Source organism: Humulus lupulus, chromosome 1 (assembly GCF_963169125.1).
Source record: "Humulus lupulus chromosome 1, drHumLupu1.1, whole genome shotgun sequence".
Taxonomy (NCBI): Eukaryota; Viridiplantae; Streptophyta; class Magnoliopsida; order Rosales; family Cannabaceae; genus Humulus; species Humulus lupulus.
The window spans coordinates 102,334,144-102,350,201 of NC_084793.1; the positions used below are offsets into that span (position 1 = coordinate 102,334,144).

A 16,058-nucleotide genomic window follows, 5' to 3' on the forward strand; every position below is an offset into this window, starting at 1 on the left:
GACGTGGGAAACAAGAAATGGCTAATATCAAGAAGTGCTTAATTAGGGCTTTGGCTAAAGTTTCTCATATGTATAGGGTGGCTCACTACCTTGCTTATTTTGCTTTTACATCCCAAATTGCTTTATTACTTTTGCATGACGGGTGTATTTCTTTGTGGTTGAGAAAGGTTGTATTGGATGATTCTATGTTTTAATACAGTTTTTCATCTCTTCAAAAAAAAAATTACCAAACTCATATATATTATTCTTAAAATTCCATTTCGTTCAAAGTAGATATAATTTTCATAGATTGATTTTCAACGTACTTACACGACTGACTAATTGGTTCAATAACTATTTATGCTAATATACCTATATGTATATATAGTATGCTCTTTTAATAACCCTAATTAAGATATAGATATGCGTTTACAACCTTACTTTTTGAAAAATACTACGAGATATCACTGATGCCCAAACACTACAAATATTTTTGTTTTTGCAATCCAATATCTACATATTTTAATTTAATAACTATTATAAGTATGCTTGTTGGACATCTTAAATAGCAACACTCTTAATTTTTGGACTCAGTACGACAACAACTTAGAAGGAATGAGAGGCAAGTCAACCTCATCACACCACTCCACACTCCTCGACTCAAAATACGAACTCTTAATCTGATTGGGCGAATAACTCAGCCAAACTTGACCCCCAATTCTCCACTTCAACACACTCCCTTCCGTCTCTTTACTCAGTCTCCACCCCACTCCTTGTCCGTACTCATCTCCCGCGAGTATCAATCCTCCCTTCTTTGTAAACACCCTATTCGTTCCACTGTACCGCTCCCGCAACCCCTCGTAATCGCCCGACCCGGCAGCCCGTGACCTACGCGCAGCTACTTCCTGCCCCGTCGTGTTGTCGTGCAGCACCGCATCAAACACAGCCGCGTTGCCCTCTGCGTCCTGGTCCCACCGCCAGTTGCTTTGCTTTGCACGGGTCGATGTCCTGGCCATGGTTTTCATCTTCGGAGACTTTGAATTTCCGAAACTGCCCTTCACGATGTTCTTGCCTACGATCTCTCTCTCCCCGTTGTTCGTGGACCGGCCCAAACTCAGTCCCGCGACGTAGTTTGCTCCGACTTCTGGCCCAACCCAAACTCGGATTCTGGACGGGAAATGCCTCTCCTCCCCGAACTCCACGTCATCGTCCTTGTTGTACCCTAATTTGGCCACATGGAGGCGCAGGTTGTCCACGCGTGCGTTCACTTGAATCAGCCCTTCGTAGAATCCAACCGTGTATTCCAACTGAATAACTACTTCAAGTTGCTGGTGCGCCAGCGCGTATTTCAGCACAGCGTCTTTCGCTTCAAACCCCGGAAAATGACTCATCTCAGTGTTGGGGCTTGTGAGTTTCATCCCCCAGACAGGCGCGTACCCCTTGAGAATCCAAAATCCATGGGACTCAGTCGCGTAAGAGAACCCGACTTTCGGAGAAGACAACAATGGAGTTAACGTTTGTAATCCGACGCCCACTTCCCTTAAAATACACCACTTGGCTAACATGTACCCAAGCGTGCGCATGAAACACAGCTCAGCATCTACTCCTACCGTTAAGAAAAACGTCCTCAAAGCCGGTGAGCTACTAAACGACGTAGCTTCCAGGCTCGGAGCTAACAAGGACCGGAAGTAGAAGGACCCAACTTCGGTGTGGCAGTCGAACGCGCAGACCCAGAAGAGGCGCGTAAGAAGGAGGAGGTTGAAGAAGGTGGAGAACGACTCTGGCGTGTGAGAATCCATAATCCATGATACGGCGTCGGGTTTTAACTTCTGGAGCTGGGAACGTGGGCAGGTGCTATCTTGCGCAGTTGGTGAACGAGAGATAATTTCCTGGAGAAGTTGAAGAACCAGAGGGAGAAATGGCTTATCGGACGAGAGTGAGCACGTGTCAGAAACCCACAGGATCTTCTGGGGGCTGACGTGGTGAAAGCCCTGAAGGCAAACAGAGAACGTTACTAGGGCATCAATGTTGGAGCCGGACGATTTCTCAGCCCTGAGTTGAATGGACCGAGTTTGGTTGTCATGATGAGTCGATGTACCGGAACTCGCGAGTTCAAATACGGGTGGTGATGGGTCTGAATCGGTCCAGTATTGGTCTGAGTTAGGCAACTCACATATCCATGACCAAACGTCCATCTTGTTAGTGCTTTGATTTCTAGAGTTCAGGAACTGAGAAAGTATATTGTGAAGAGGTAGCTTTTGGGAGATGATGGGGTTTTAAGGGGAGATTGAGTGATGATCGGTTGGCCAATCCTTGGGGCTAACACAACCCACGTACGTCTTTGTCAGAGGAAGGTTTCTACACAGTCTCTAACTAGTGGTTCTAAGTTGTTTTACTAGAATATATTTGGGGTGGTCTAATTAAGATAATTGGATATACATTAACTACTGTTATTTGCTTTCATTTTCTTGATTGTTGAAGATTTGTATCATAAATATGTATGTACATATAAATATGTGTAAATATACACACATTCGCGTGGATTATCGATGGCGCCAAATTGAGAACTTGGAATTAGCACATTTGTAGGGCATGGCCGTTTACACGTGTAACGTTGTTTAGCTTGGAACAAATAAAAAAGTAAAAGAAATTGGAATCACAGAAAGACAATATTATTTAATAATAAATGAGAGGAGAAGAATAGTACGTTGTCGATCACATCATTTGTTATACATGTCATGTGTAGTTAGTCGAAATATCAGAGAAATCTATTGGTGCACCATTAATATATAAGTCTAGTCATGAATTTGTTATCAACTACCTTTGCATGTATGTAAATTATATATATGGTCTTTATGTAAGGTGTATGCAAGAAAAAGTAAGTAATATATTGAATTGAAAATGCAGGGGTATAGAGATATTAAAAATCGGAAAGGTACTGATAACAATATGCTTAAAGGAAAATTAAAAGTTCAATTGAAGTTTTATGGTTTCTATTAGTGTTACGCTTCAAAGTAATGCACCTTACAAGATCCAAGTAGTCAATTAATGACTATAGAGCTGGAGAAACAAATCATAAAAGTGGCAAACTGTGTATTGCGAGTTGTGGCATGCATGCAGTTTCAGCAGAGCTACAAAGTACGTGTATTTAAAGGAGCCGCGCGAATTGCACCGTTTGATAATTGAAGAAAAAGAGTGATTTATACTGTACAGTCGCGTACTTTATGACCGATCGATTAATATTAATATAAATATATATTTATATTTATATACATAGAGTATTGGTTAATGTGTCTATTACTTCATTTATTTTTATTGGGAAATTTGAGTTTTAATGCAACAAGTGACACTCCATTTGAAAAATACCCTATTCTTATAAGCCTCTCGTTTTGATGCTACTAATACCGTTACTACCCAAAATACCCCTGGCATAATTTCCCTCTCTTTTTCTCATAGTCTTCACTCTCTATCTCTTATGTTTTCCCTCTCTATCTCTCAAACTCTCGTACACACAAAAAAAGCCAGCCACCATTAATTTGCATTTCGGATCTAGGGGCAAGTTGTGAGTCCTTTCAAGTTAAAAAACTTCATTTTGGATTTCGGATCTAGGGGAAAAAATCGTATGGGTAAGTATATATTTGTTATATGTAGTGAGGAAACTTGTCTGGTTACATTACTTGTCTTATTTCGAACAGATCTGTGTATGCCTTCATGTTTTATTGCAATTTTTCACGGAATGAATTTTGGATACTTCGTGCGTTTTTTCTAGATTTTTTTCCTGCCTCGATGAGTTTCGACGAAACTCGATAGGTCTCGATGTGTTGCATGCATGCTGGCTCGATGGTCCTCGATGGACCTCGACGTGCCTCGATAGTGTTAGGATGTTAGTACCTCGATGGTATTCGATTGTACTCGATAAAACTCGATATGTGTATAAGAGTTTAATTGGATTTAATAACTCGATGGTACTCGATTGTACTCGATAAAACTCGATAGGTGTATAAGATTTTAATTGGATTGTTTGCCTCGATTGTACTCGATAAAACTCGATAGGTGTATAAGAGTTTAATTGGATTGATTGCCTCAATTGTACTCGATAAAACTCGATAGGTGTATAAGAGTTTAATTGGATTGATTGCCTCGATAGTCCTCGATAGTCCTTGACTGTACTCGATAAAACTCGATATGTGTGACATCGATAGGACTTGACATATATCGATAGAAATCGATATTTTCTATTATTTTTTTTTTTTGATGAATAATAATCAATGTATTACTCAACAGCCAAAAGTTACAACTCAACCAATTACAACCAACCAAACCAACCTCCAAGAAACTAATTTTTACTGATCTTAGTGACCCATTCCCTATCTATAGCTTTAGCCTTTTTAGGCATAACAAGAGAAATCCTAATCTGAATCTCCCTAACAACTCTTTGTACAGTATTATCTACATGCCATAATTTGTTGCTCCAGAATACATCATTTCGAACTCTCCAAATGTGATAAACAAGAGCTGCAAGAGCAGCATATATAATGCTCTTCCGAACAACACTCATCCTCTTAGCTTTATGGATCCAACGAATTAAGTGCATCAGGTTTAAAGAGGCCGAATTCCAACCTAATCCCTGCTTAAGCTTCTACAAACAAACACTGCTATAACGACAGTGAAAAAAGAGATGACCAATGCTCTTAATATCACCTTGTGGATGCCGAAAATCCACCAAATAAGAAAAACACACAAAAGAAGTTTCTAGTCCCTTAATGAAGTAAATAGCTAAGGGCCACCAAGGGCGCCAAGTACGCAATGAAGGCAGAAGGTAATTATAGGCCATCGAAGTGTTAGACACTCGCAGAGCTCTAGGCCTCATGAGGTCATTCCAGGCCTCCAAGCTGCATCACCTTGTTAGATGTGTTTGTCATGCACACATGGCCCTTATCCGTGCCCCTCGAAGTTAAGGCCCCAGCCTCGCGAACACCACTCCAGCAGCACCCCGCGCATGCCAACACCTCATGCGCCTAGCCTTGCCCCGAGGTGTCCCACACCAAGGACCTCACGCCAAGAAGACATTTCGCACCTAGGATGTATCCCATGTCTCAGCAAGGCATGCGCCTCGCGCCCCGCGCGCACCAGGGGCCTCGCGCCCGCGCGCATCAGGGGCCTCGCGCCCGCGTGCCCATGCGCCTCGCGCCTCGCGCGCACCAGGGGCCTCGCACCCGCGCGCATCAGGGGCCTCGCGCCCGCGCGCACCAAGGGCCTCGCGCCCGCGCGCACCAAGGGCCTCGCGCCCCGCGCGCACCAAGGGCCTCACGCCCGCGCGCCCATGCGCCTCGCGCCCCGCGCGCACCAGGGGTCTCGCGCCCGCGCATGCGCCTCGCGCCCCGCGCGCACCAGGGGCCTCGCGCCCCGCGCGCACCAGGGGCCTCGCGCCCCGCGCGCACAGGGGCCTCGCGCCCCATGCGCACCAGGGGCCTCGCGCCCCGCGCGCCCATGCGCCTCGCGCCTCGCGAGCACTAGAGGTCTCGCGCCCGCGCATGCGCCTCGCGCCCCGCGCGCACCAGGGGCCTCGCGCCCCGCGCGCCCATGCGCCTCGCGCCCCACGCGCACCAGGGGCCTCGCGCCCCGCGCGCACCAAGGGCCTCGCGCCCCGCGCGCACCAGGGGCCTCGCGCCCATGCGCCTCGCGCCCCCACGCGCACCAGGGGCCTCGTGCACCAGGGGCCTCGCGCCCCGCGCGCCCATGCGCCTCGCGCCCCGCGCGCACCAGGGGCCTCGCGCCCCGCGCGCCCATGCGCCTCGCGCCCCGCGCGCACCAGGGGCCTCGCGCCCCGCGCGCACCAGGGGCCTCGCGCCCCGCGCGCACCAGGGGCTCGCAATGAGGTATGGCCTTTCCCATGGCCTCGCCCATGGCCTCGTCCATGGCCTCGTCCATGGCCTCGCCCATGGCCTCGCCCATGGCCTCGCCCATGGCCTCGTCCATGGCCTCGCCCATGGCCTCGTCCATGGCCTCGCCCATGGCCTCGCCCATGGCCTCGCCCATGGCCTCGCCCATGGCCTCGCCCATGGCCTCGCCCATGGCCTCGCCCATGGCCTCGCCCATGGCCTCGCTCATGGCCTCGTCCATGGCCTCGCCCATGGCCTCTCCCATGGCCTCGCCCATGGCCTTGGAGGTGAGAATACTCACAAAGGGCAAGGTACATGCATGAATATGGAATGGGCCTACAAACCTAAAGAAGTCAGAGTACAGATATAGTACCCTTACCAGACAAGTAGTGGGAATGCCAGGAGTGGTTATGCAAGAATAGGAGTTATGGTCCGTACGTCTACGGCCATGGGTCAGAGCCGACACCACTACCTCCTGCGCCACTACGCCTGCCACCACGCATTAGACATGGGTACCGACAAGTAGTGGAGACATCCTCCTGACACCTGCTTCTGTACGGGGTGTACGACCACAACCTCTGAAGCCACTCCCCTGACACAGTACGTATGTACCACTTGGTCCCCTGGACCACTATGTATCTAAGGCCATTAGAGCCTACTATAAAAGGAACCCTAAGACCACCTGAAAGGGGGTTGGAAAATTCATTGTAAGGAGAGGCTATAGAGAAATATACCAGGATTTGCTCCATCATTTATCTGTGTCTACTTTTTCTTAAAGCTTATTCTTAGTTCTTACAAAAACCTCACTCGACTTACCTTTGAGTTTTCCGATCTAATTTCGTTGACGAGATTTCACCGTCAACAGTTTGGCGCCGTCTGTGGGAAGAACAAGCATCAAGCCAGTGTTCTTCCTTCATTTCCAACAAAGAAAGATGCTAAGACGTTCAAAACGCCTACGGCAAATACAAAAGGTGGAGGTTCACCGAGACGAAGTAGAGCGGAGGCCTTCCAAGAAAGACCCCCCTCTGCCCGAGCATGGAGATGGACCAGAAGAACCTCTTCCCCCGGAGGAGGAGAGGGAAGCATCATCCTCAGCTACCCAGCCCGACGGAGGTCATTCAGAGCCGCTAGTGTATCCACTTAACCGGCCCCGGTTGACCCCACGCTCAGGCCACCGGGACCCCAGTCCCTCGACGCACTGGCCAGGCAAGGGTCCCGGGGTACGCTCGGTAAGTTCCAGCTCAAGGACGCGCTTCTACAAGGATGAGATTCACGAGTTGCATAAAAAGACTAGGAGGCTGGAAACCATGATGGAGAACATGCAGAAGGTTTTAAACAACCTACGGCAAGGGAAGTCAAGCATGCCCCTCCCAAAGCATAAAGGGAAGGAGCATGAAGAAGGGGAAAACACTGTCCCCATAGACGGTGGGGGAACCCAACTTTCCGCCAGTGAAACCCCCCAGGCAAAGTACCATGGGGGACATAGGCCAACGAAGTGTCCCCAGGAGCATAGGCAGAGAGAAGATGAGGGTCATAAGAAAGATGCCGAAGTCCCCCCAAAAGGGTCACCCCCTGGCCTAAGAAAAGGGCTCCATGAGGAGAGGTCAGAAGTGAGAGACGCACCCCCCGCGGTTCCACCGAGGGACACAACCAAGGCGAGGGATCAGCCCGAGAACCCGCAAAATTCCTTATACGAAAAGAGGAGGGGACTAGACACCAAAATGCGATGCCCCCAAGGCAAGATCACCACTGTACTTGGGGGGCACATGGATGGCGGAGAATTCGACCGTGATTCACCCTTCACAAGGGAGATTCAGGCTGAACAAATGCCCACTGGCTTCAGAGAGCCTCGCATGACTCCGTATGAGGGTACTACAGACCCAAAATATCACTTAGACTCCTTCAATAACTTGATGAGGTTAAGGGGGGTCAACAACAGAGCAAAATGTCATTGCTTCGTCGTTACTCTTAAAGGAGTGGCGTACAAATGGTTCAGGAGGATAAGGCCAGGAACAATCAACTCATGGCAACAATTCTCTGATGAATTTCTTCAGCAACACCATGCAGCGTGTGACTACGTCATGCCAACTACCAGCCTCGCTAACATCAAACAAGGCGAGAATGAAAGTTTGAAGGACTACATCCATAGATTCGGTATAGAAGCAACAAAGGTGGGATGTTTAACCAAAGCAGAGCTCAAGATGGCTATTACAGCCGGAGTTCGTCCAGGAAGCAAGTTATGGAGTAACATGCTCAAAAGAGAAGTTTCGGATTTGGACGACTTCTTCGACAGAGCACAGAAGTACATACGTGTGGAAGAGGGCCATAAGAACTTCCATGTCGAAGAGAGCGAACCTTCCTCCAGTGGCCATACTACCAGTATGTCTGGGGATTCCATATAGAAGGGGGGCATCGTGCTAGAGGGGTCCCTGACCAAATTAGAGATCGAACGAAGACCATCTAGCCATGAAAGTCTCCACCTGAGGGGAGATCACCTCAAAAGTAGACGCTTGCAAAAAGGGTCTCCAAAGTAGACGCTTGCAAAAAGGGTCTCCAAAGTAGACGCTTGCAAAAAGGGTCTCATAAGTAGACCCCACCAAAAGGGGTCTACAACGTAGACACCTCCCAAAAAGGGTCTCCAAAGTAGACGCCTCCAAAAAGGGTCTCCCAAGTAGACGCTATCCAAAAGGGTCTCAAAGTAGACGCTTCCGAAAAGGGTCTTAAAGAAGACGCTTGCAAAAAGGGTCTCAAAGAAGACGCTTGCAAAAATAGTACTATGCCTAATGACGAGAAGGACGCTTCTCGCAAGATATAATAAGCGCGCGTGAAGATATATAAAAGGATAATTAGAACCCAAGGGGTCAATATATCCTTACAGGTGCAACTAAGACGCATCGCAGAGAGGCCTACCGAACCCCCTTTTCGCGTGGGTTCCAAAGGTCCTCGAACATGATAAATATATAAAAAAAGAAGAAAGAAGAAGAATAAGAGAATAATAAAAAGGAGCGGAAGAGTCTACAAGAACGCCTAAAGGCCTCCCTATAGACTGGGGGGTAAGTGTGGATGCCGAAAATCCACCAAATAAGAAAAACACACAAAAGAAGTTTCTAGTCCCTTAAAGAAGTAAATAGCTAAGGGGCACCAAGGGCGCCAAGTACGCAATGAAGGCAGAAGGTAATTATAGGCCATCGAAGTGTTAGACACTCGCAGAGCTCTAGGCCTCATGAGGTCATTCCAGGCCTCCAAGCTGCATCACCTTGTTAGATGTGTTTGTCATGCACACATGGCCCTTATCCGTGCCCCTCGAAGTTAAGGCCCCAGCCTCGCGAACACCACTCCAGCAGCACCCCGCGCATGCCAACACCTCATGCGCCTAGCCTTGCCCCGAGGTGTCCCACACCAAGGACCTCACGCCAAGAAGACATTTCGCACCTAGGATGTATCCCATGTCTCAGCAAGGCATGCGCCTCGCGCCCCGCGCGCACCAGGGGCCTCGCGCCCGCGCGCATCAGGGGCCTCGCGCCCGCGCGCCCATGCGCCTCGCGCCTCGCGCGCACCAGGGGCCTCGCACCCGCGCGCATCAGGGGCCTCGCGCCCGCGCGCACCAAGGGCCTCGCGCCCGCGCGCACCAAGGGCCTCGCGCCCCGCGCGCACCAAGGGCCTCGCGCCCGCGCGCCCATGCGCCTCGCGCCCCGCGCGCACCAGGGGTCTCGCGCCCGCGCATGCGCCTCGCGCCCCGCGCGCACCAGGGGCCTCGCGCCCCGCGCGCACCAGGGGCCTCGCGCCCCGCGCGCACAGGGGCCTCGCGCCCCATGCGCACCAGGGGCCTCGCGCCCCGCGCGCCCATGCGCCTCGCGCCTCGCGAGCACCAGAGGTCTCGCGCCCGCGCATGCGCCTCGCGCCCCGCGCGCACCAGAGGCCTCGCGCCCCGCGCGCCCATGCGCCTCGCGCCCCACGCGCACCAGGGGCCTCGCGCCCCGCGCGCACCAAGGGCCTCGCGCCCCGCGCGCACCAGGGGCCTTGCGCCCATGCGCCTCGCGCCCCCACGCGCACCAGGGGCCTCGTGCACCAGGGGCCTCGCGCCCCGCGCGCCCATGCGCCTCGCGCCCCGCGCGCACCAGGGGCCTCGGGCCCCGCGCGCCCATGCGCCTCGCGCCCCGCGCGCACCAGGGGCCTCGCGCCCCGCGCGCACCAGGGGCCTCGCGCCCCGCGCGCACCAGGGGCTCGCAATGAGGTATGGCCTTTCCCATGGCCTCGCCCATGGCCTCGTCCATGGCCTCGTCCATGGCCTCGCCCATGGCCTCGCCCATGGCCTCTCCCATGGCCTCGCCCATGGCCTCGCCCATGGCCTCGCCCATGGCCTCGCCCATGGCCTCGCCCATGGCCTCGTCCATGGCCTCGTCCATGGCCTCGCTCATGGCCTCGTCCATGGCCTCGCCCATGGCCTCTCCCATGGCCTCGCCCATGGCCTTGGAGGTGAGAATACTCACAAAGGGCAAGGTACATGCATGAATATGGAATGGGCCTACAAACCTAAAGAAGTCAGAGTACAGATATAGTACCCTTACCAGACAAGTAGTGGGAATGCCAGGAGTGGTTATGCAAGAATAGGAGTTATGGTCCGTACGTCTACGGCCATGGGTCAGAGCCGACACCACTACCTCCTGCGCCACTACGCCTGCCACCACGCATTAGACATGGGTACCGACAAGTAGTGGAGACATCCTCCTGACACCTGCTTCTGTACGGGGTGTACGACCACAACCTCTGAAGCCACTCCCCTGACACAGTACGTATGTACCACTTGGTCCCCTGGACCACTATGTATCTAAGGCCATTAGAGCCTACTATAAAAGGAACCCTAAGACCACCTGAAAGGGGGTTGGAAAATTCATTGTAAGGAGAGGCTATAGAGAAATATACCAGGATTTGCTCCATCATTTATCTGTGTCTACTTTTTCTTAAAGCTTATTCTTAGTTCTTACAAAAACCTCACTCGACTTACCTTTGAGTTTTCCGATCTAATTTCGTTGACGAGATTTCACCGTCAACACACCTCCACACAGCAGACAAGATTGATCCACTAAAGGCTGAAACTTGTGCAACTGATCTCTAGTACGAAGCCTCTGCAACATGACCAGCCAAAGCACAAATCTATGCTTCAGAATGCTCAGTCTATCCCAAACAATTTTGCTCCAGTTCACAGTAAGAGGCTGCTCAAATAGTAGGTCATGACCAGCTTTAATGCTATACCTCAAAGCAGCAAATTTAGACAGATCAGCCTTTGCTTTGAAAGCATCTTTGACAGCAACTAACCGCTTCCAGTACTAGCTACAATCCATTGGCGCCTGGTAATCCCACCAGTTTCTGTCCATCAAGTAGACACTATTAATCCATTTCACAACACAAGTTATCCTTTTTGGTGGCAATTGCCCAAACGTACTTCCCCATTGCAGCCATATTCCAATCAATAACCTTTCAAAAGCCTAAATCGCCAGCTTTCTTAGGAAAACAAACGTGATGCCAAGCTACTAACCCCGGGCTATTACTGTCAGCCAGACCCTTCCAAAGAAAAGCCCTGCAAATAGCTTCAACATCCCTTAATAATATTTTAGGAAGTATCATAATTTGAGCCCAATAAGAGTGGATAGTAATCAAAACAGAATTGATTAAAGTAACTCTTCCCATATAGGACAAGTTCCTCGTGCTCCAAACTTTGATCCTAGCAACCATTTTCTCAAGAATACCATTACACTCAACTGCTGAAATTTTCTTTGAGCAAACAGGGATGCCAAGATACCTGAAAGGGAGATGAGCTCTATTAAAACCTGACATTTCAAGCACTCTGGAAACCTCTGCCTCCTACATACTGCTACAATAAACAGCCGACTTTTCATTATTAGGCAGCAAACCAGAAGTCAAGGAAAAGAGTTTCAGGCCCTGCAATAACAGAAGGATAGAATGGAAATCTCCATGACAGAATAACAACAAATCATCCGGAAAACACATATGATTCAACTTTAACGAAGCACATCTGTCATGGTATTAAAACCTTGCCGAGCACCCACATCTCTCATTAATCTAGACAAATACTCCATGCCAAGCACAAATAGGAGTGGGGACATCGGATCACCTTGTCTCAAACCCCTCTTGGACTCAAAAAAGCCATGCATTTCACCATTAAGTAATAATGAAAATCTTGGGGTTTTGATACACACCATAATGAGAACAATGAACTTCCGAGGAAAATGAAAAGCAACAAGCATTTCTTCAATAAATCCCCATTCAATAGTGTCATAAGCTTTCCTCAAATCGATTTTAATCATACAACTCGGTTTGCAATTCTTCCTTCCATAATGCCTAACAATATCTTGACAGACCATAATATTATAAGCTATATATCTCCCATGAACAAAACCACCTTGGTTTTCAGCTATTAACTCAGGAAGAATTTGCCTTAACCGCGAGCAAATAATTTTTGTAGCTGCCTTATATATCACGTTACAACAAGATATAGGCCCGAAGTCTTGGACACTATTCGGACATTTGACTTTAGGAATGAGTGTAATGGTTGTTGTATTTATCTCTTTAAGAAGCATGCCAGTGTTTAAAAATTTAATCACAGCAGCACCTACCTCATTTCCCACCAGATCCCAGTTATCCTAAAAGAAAGAACTCCCAAACCCATCCGGGCCAGGAGCCTTCCTCCCTGGTATGGCAAACATGGCATCTCTAACCTCTTGAATGGAGAAAGATTCCTGAAGAATTCGATTGTGCTCATCTGAAAGTAATGGACTAGTAGCCACCACTGAATGAAAAACCTTCCTTCTGTTGCTCATTGAGGTCCCTAATAAGTTCTAATAATAACTCATAAATGCTTGTTGAATATCCCCTGGTTTATCCATCCAAGTACCACTCTCATTCCGGATACAATTTATTCTATTGTTGGCTCTCCGGGCTTTCAAAAAAGCATGGAAAATAGCTGTATTCTCATCACCATTTTGAACCCAATCAATTTTAGCCTTTTGAGCTAAAAAAGAATTATGAGCTTTATGGTAATAAGAGTATTTATTCTATTTTATGTTGTAGTTTAACTTTTTGTCCTTTTTTTTGCAGATTCGACTGTTTCCATATTTGTTGCATTCAATGGTGTTTGGGAACTAAAAAATAGGGAGTGGATTTTCAGAGATGCTGAAAATCAAGTTCTGCCCGTGGAGAAGGGTGTGACATATGAGCAACTGCTTGACATGCTGTACGATGAGCTTGAAGTGGATAAATGTGTACATGACTTGAAAATTGAGGTCCCGTACACATGCCTATCACAATCCGTCAAACCTACCGTTATAAAAAATTATAGGCATGTGCTTGCATTCATTGGGTTAGCATCGAAATCTGTAGAGAAGCTCATTCCTCTATGTGTCACATTGATTAAGAAGGGAGGTGTAAGAAATGCATCGGCTTCTGCCAGCATTAATAAAGAAGTTCGATTTGAAGAGAACATTTCTCCTCCATGTCATGGTTTCAAAGGAACTCAAGGTGATGTTGGAACATGTGTTCCCAAGACAAATCCAGATGTCATAGTCCATGATGATATCCCGGTTAGAGATCCTTCATATGTGCATGACACGGCGGAGTACGATCCCTATGGCTACGAACCTTATGTCAACGATGATCCTGTTGCTGATGCAACAGATCTTGATGGGCCAGATGTTAGGGCAGATTTTCCAACACAGAGTTTAGATGTTATGGTAGATGAGGAGCACAGGGCAGGACGCTTGAACCAGGCAGCTGACGCCTTGAGTCGCAAAGCGGAGTTGGCGACTCTAAAGATCATGGCTAGTTTATCGGCTAGCGTGGTGAACACTCCACTCAAAGAACGCATTAAAGAAAACCTAGAGAAAGACCCAGTTGTCAGGACCATCCTGAAGCTCGTAAAAGAAGGCAAGACTCGCCAGTTCTGGGTGGAGGATGACCTTCTGTGGGCTAAAGGGGGGCGCTTGTATGTTCCAAAAGCTGGAGATTTGCGAAGGACATTACTAAGCGAGTGTCATGACACTCTGTGGGCAGGTCATCCAGGGTGGCAAAGAACCCATGCCCTCTTGAAGCAGAGATACTACTGGCCACAAATGCGGGACGATGTAGTGGAGTACACCAAGACCTGTCTGGTATGCCAGCAAGACAAGGTCGATAGGAACAAGACACCTGGGTTGTTGGAGCCCTTGCGAGTCCCAAGCCGACCGTGGGAGAGCGTGTCGCTTGACTTTATCACCAGTCTTCCGAAGACAGGAGATTTAAGTGCGATCTTGGTGGTCGTGGATAGATTCTCGAAGTATGCAACATTCATCCCAGTGTCGAAGTACTGTTCGGCAGAAGAGACAGCCAGACAATTTTTCAAACATATTGTCAAATATTGGGGAGTGCCCCAGAACATAGTCAGTGACCGAGATGGAAGATTCACGGGGACGTTTTGGTCCGAATTATTCAATCTCTTGGGGTCACAACTGAATATTTCCTCGAGCTACCATCCGCAGACAGATGGGCAGACAGAAAGATTCAACGGGATGTTGGAAGAGTACTTGCGCCACTTTGTCAATGCCAGTCAGAAGAATTGGCTGCAACTACTCGATGTAGCTCAATTTTGTTTCAACTCTCAAAAGAGTTCTTCGTCGAATAAGAGCCCTTTTGAAGTAGTTAATGGACAGCAACCACTGTTACCCCACACAGTGGACGAATATCGCGGTCGGAACCCGCGAGCCTTTCACTTCACCAAAGACTGGAAGAAGACAACAGAGATTGCCCGAGCTTATCTAGAGAAAGCCTCAAGAAGAATGAAGAAGTGGGCAGATCAGAAGCGCAGACCACTGGAGTTCAAAGCAGGTGACTTAGTGTTAATCAAGCTGCGGCCCGAACAATTGAGATTCTGAGGGGACAAAGACATCAGACTCGTCCGCAAGTACGAGGGTCCAGTCTCAGTCATCTCAAAAGTTGGCCTAACTTCATACAAAGTCGACTTACCCGCTTGGATGAAGATACACCCGGTCCTTCACGTCAGCAACTTGAAGCCGTATCATGAAGATCCAGCCAATCCAGAGCGCAACCAGTCAACCAGAGGAGGAGTCAGTGTTCAGCCAAGGAGCAAGCGTCAACCTGAAGAAATCCTGGCGGAAAGAACGGTCACCACTGACCGTAAAAAGTATAAGGAATATCTGGTAAAATGGAAGGGGCTCGCTGATGACGAAATCAGCTGGGAAAGGGCGGAAGACTTGAAGAAGCTCACGCAGAAGATTGAAGATCTACAAGCTACTTCGTCGAGGGTGCCGAAAGATTAAGTGGGGTAGAGTGTGGCGTGCTGCCCCTTTGGCACACCCACATGGGGCCATTTTGTAATGAGCATGCCTTGGTGCTTGATCATTAGTCAAGTCTTGCACCAAGCAACCTCATGGGATAGGGTAGTGGTAGTTTTGTAATATTGCATATGTCTCCCAGACAAAAATCATATATGTTCCTGGGAAGACTTTATTTCCCTAGAAGGCTCCTTAGGGGGAGGTGACCTGGTGACTTAGGGAAGCACCATGGCCATCAGCAGATAGGGGCCAAAGCTGTGTACTCCCTTGCCCTATCAAGGCTATATATTAATGAAATAACATTTATCCATACTTGCCCCTGTGTGCTTCCTTGTTGCTTATGTGTTACTTGTTTGTTACCTTCGTTGGGCCATTGTGTGCCACTTGCCTTGTTGTGTGCTTTGTGTTGTGTGGACGTTCCTAGGAATGACTTGCTTTGTGCTTGCTCATACTTCGTTATCGCCCGTTGCATGTCCGAGATGTGTATGTGGCTAACCTCTGAGTTTGTTTGCCTGTAGGTGTGTGTTGTAGGCTGACTTGCTAGCTTGAAGAGTCTGCAAGTGCCGCACATTCCGTCTAGTTGGAATACCCAAATAGCCGGCCCGTGACATGCAGCGTACGCATTTCGAAGAACGGAATTTCACAAGTTCTTTGACAAGATTAAGGTAATTGATCCGCCCATTGCTCAATATCTAGAGGGAATTGGCTTTGAAAGGTGGAGTAGTGCTTATTTTCCTGGTAACTGATACAATATCATGATGATTAACTACGCAGAAAGCTTTAACAATAAGACCAAGGAGGCAAGGAGCTTTCCAGTCGCCACGTTTCTTGAATTCATAAGATTCACTCTTCA

General features: G+C 48.9%; 2 protein-coding genes across 2 annotated transcripts; both read right to left on the reverse strand.

The window, feature by feature from the left end:
* Window positions 1-241: 241 nt before the first annotated feature.
* Window positions 242-2,220, reverse strand: LOC133796413 (uncharacterized). Its single transcript, XM_062233914.1, has one exon. It carries the CDS (start codon window positions 2,172-2,174, stop codon window positions 570-572), a length of 1,605 nt encoding a protein of 534 aa, XP_062089898.1. The 5' UTR covers window positions 2,175-2,220; the 3' UTR covers window positions 242-569.
* A 2,095-nt stretch (window positions 2,221-4,315) lies between these two features.
* On the reverse strand, window positions 4,316-12,700 carry LOC133818979 (uncharacterized). Its single transcript, XM_062252117.1, has 6 exons — window positions 12,546-12,700; window positions 11,914-12,221; window positions 11,774-11,801; window positions 11,398-11,661; window positions 10,918-11,108; window positions 4,316-4,545 (listed from the first exon to the last, which is right to left on the reverse strand). Exons 1-6 carry the CDS (start codon window positions 12,698-12,700, stop codon window positions 4,316-4,318), a joined length of 1,176 nt encoding a protein of 391 aa, XP_062108101.1.
* Window positions 12,701-16,058: the final 3,358 nt, after the last annotated feature.

Excerpts from the sequence above, each read along its gene's own strand:
- LOC133818979 (XM_062252117.1), bottom strand. The coding sequence starts at position 12,700 with ATGAGCAACAGAAGGAAGGTTTTTCATTCAGTGGTGGCTACTAGTCCA. Across the intron at positions 11,109-11,397 it reads GCTGACAGTAATAGCCCGGG|CATTAAAGCTGGTCATGACC; the intron begins GTTAGTAGCTTG and ends TTTGAGGTATAG. Across the intron at positions 4,546-10,917 it reads ATCTTGTCTGCTGTGTGGAG|CTAAGAGGATGAGTGTTGTT; the intron begins GTGTGTTGACGG and ends GGATCCATAAAG.
- LOC133796413 (XM_062233914.1), bottom strand. The coding sequence starts at position 2,174 with ATGGACGTTTGGTCATGGATATGTGAGTTGCCTAACTCAGACCAATAC.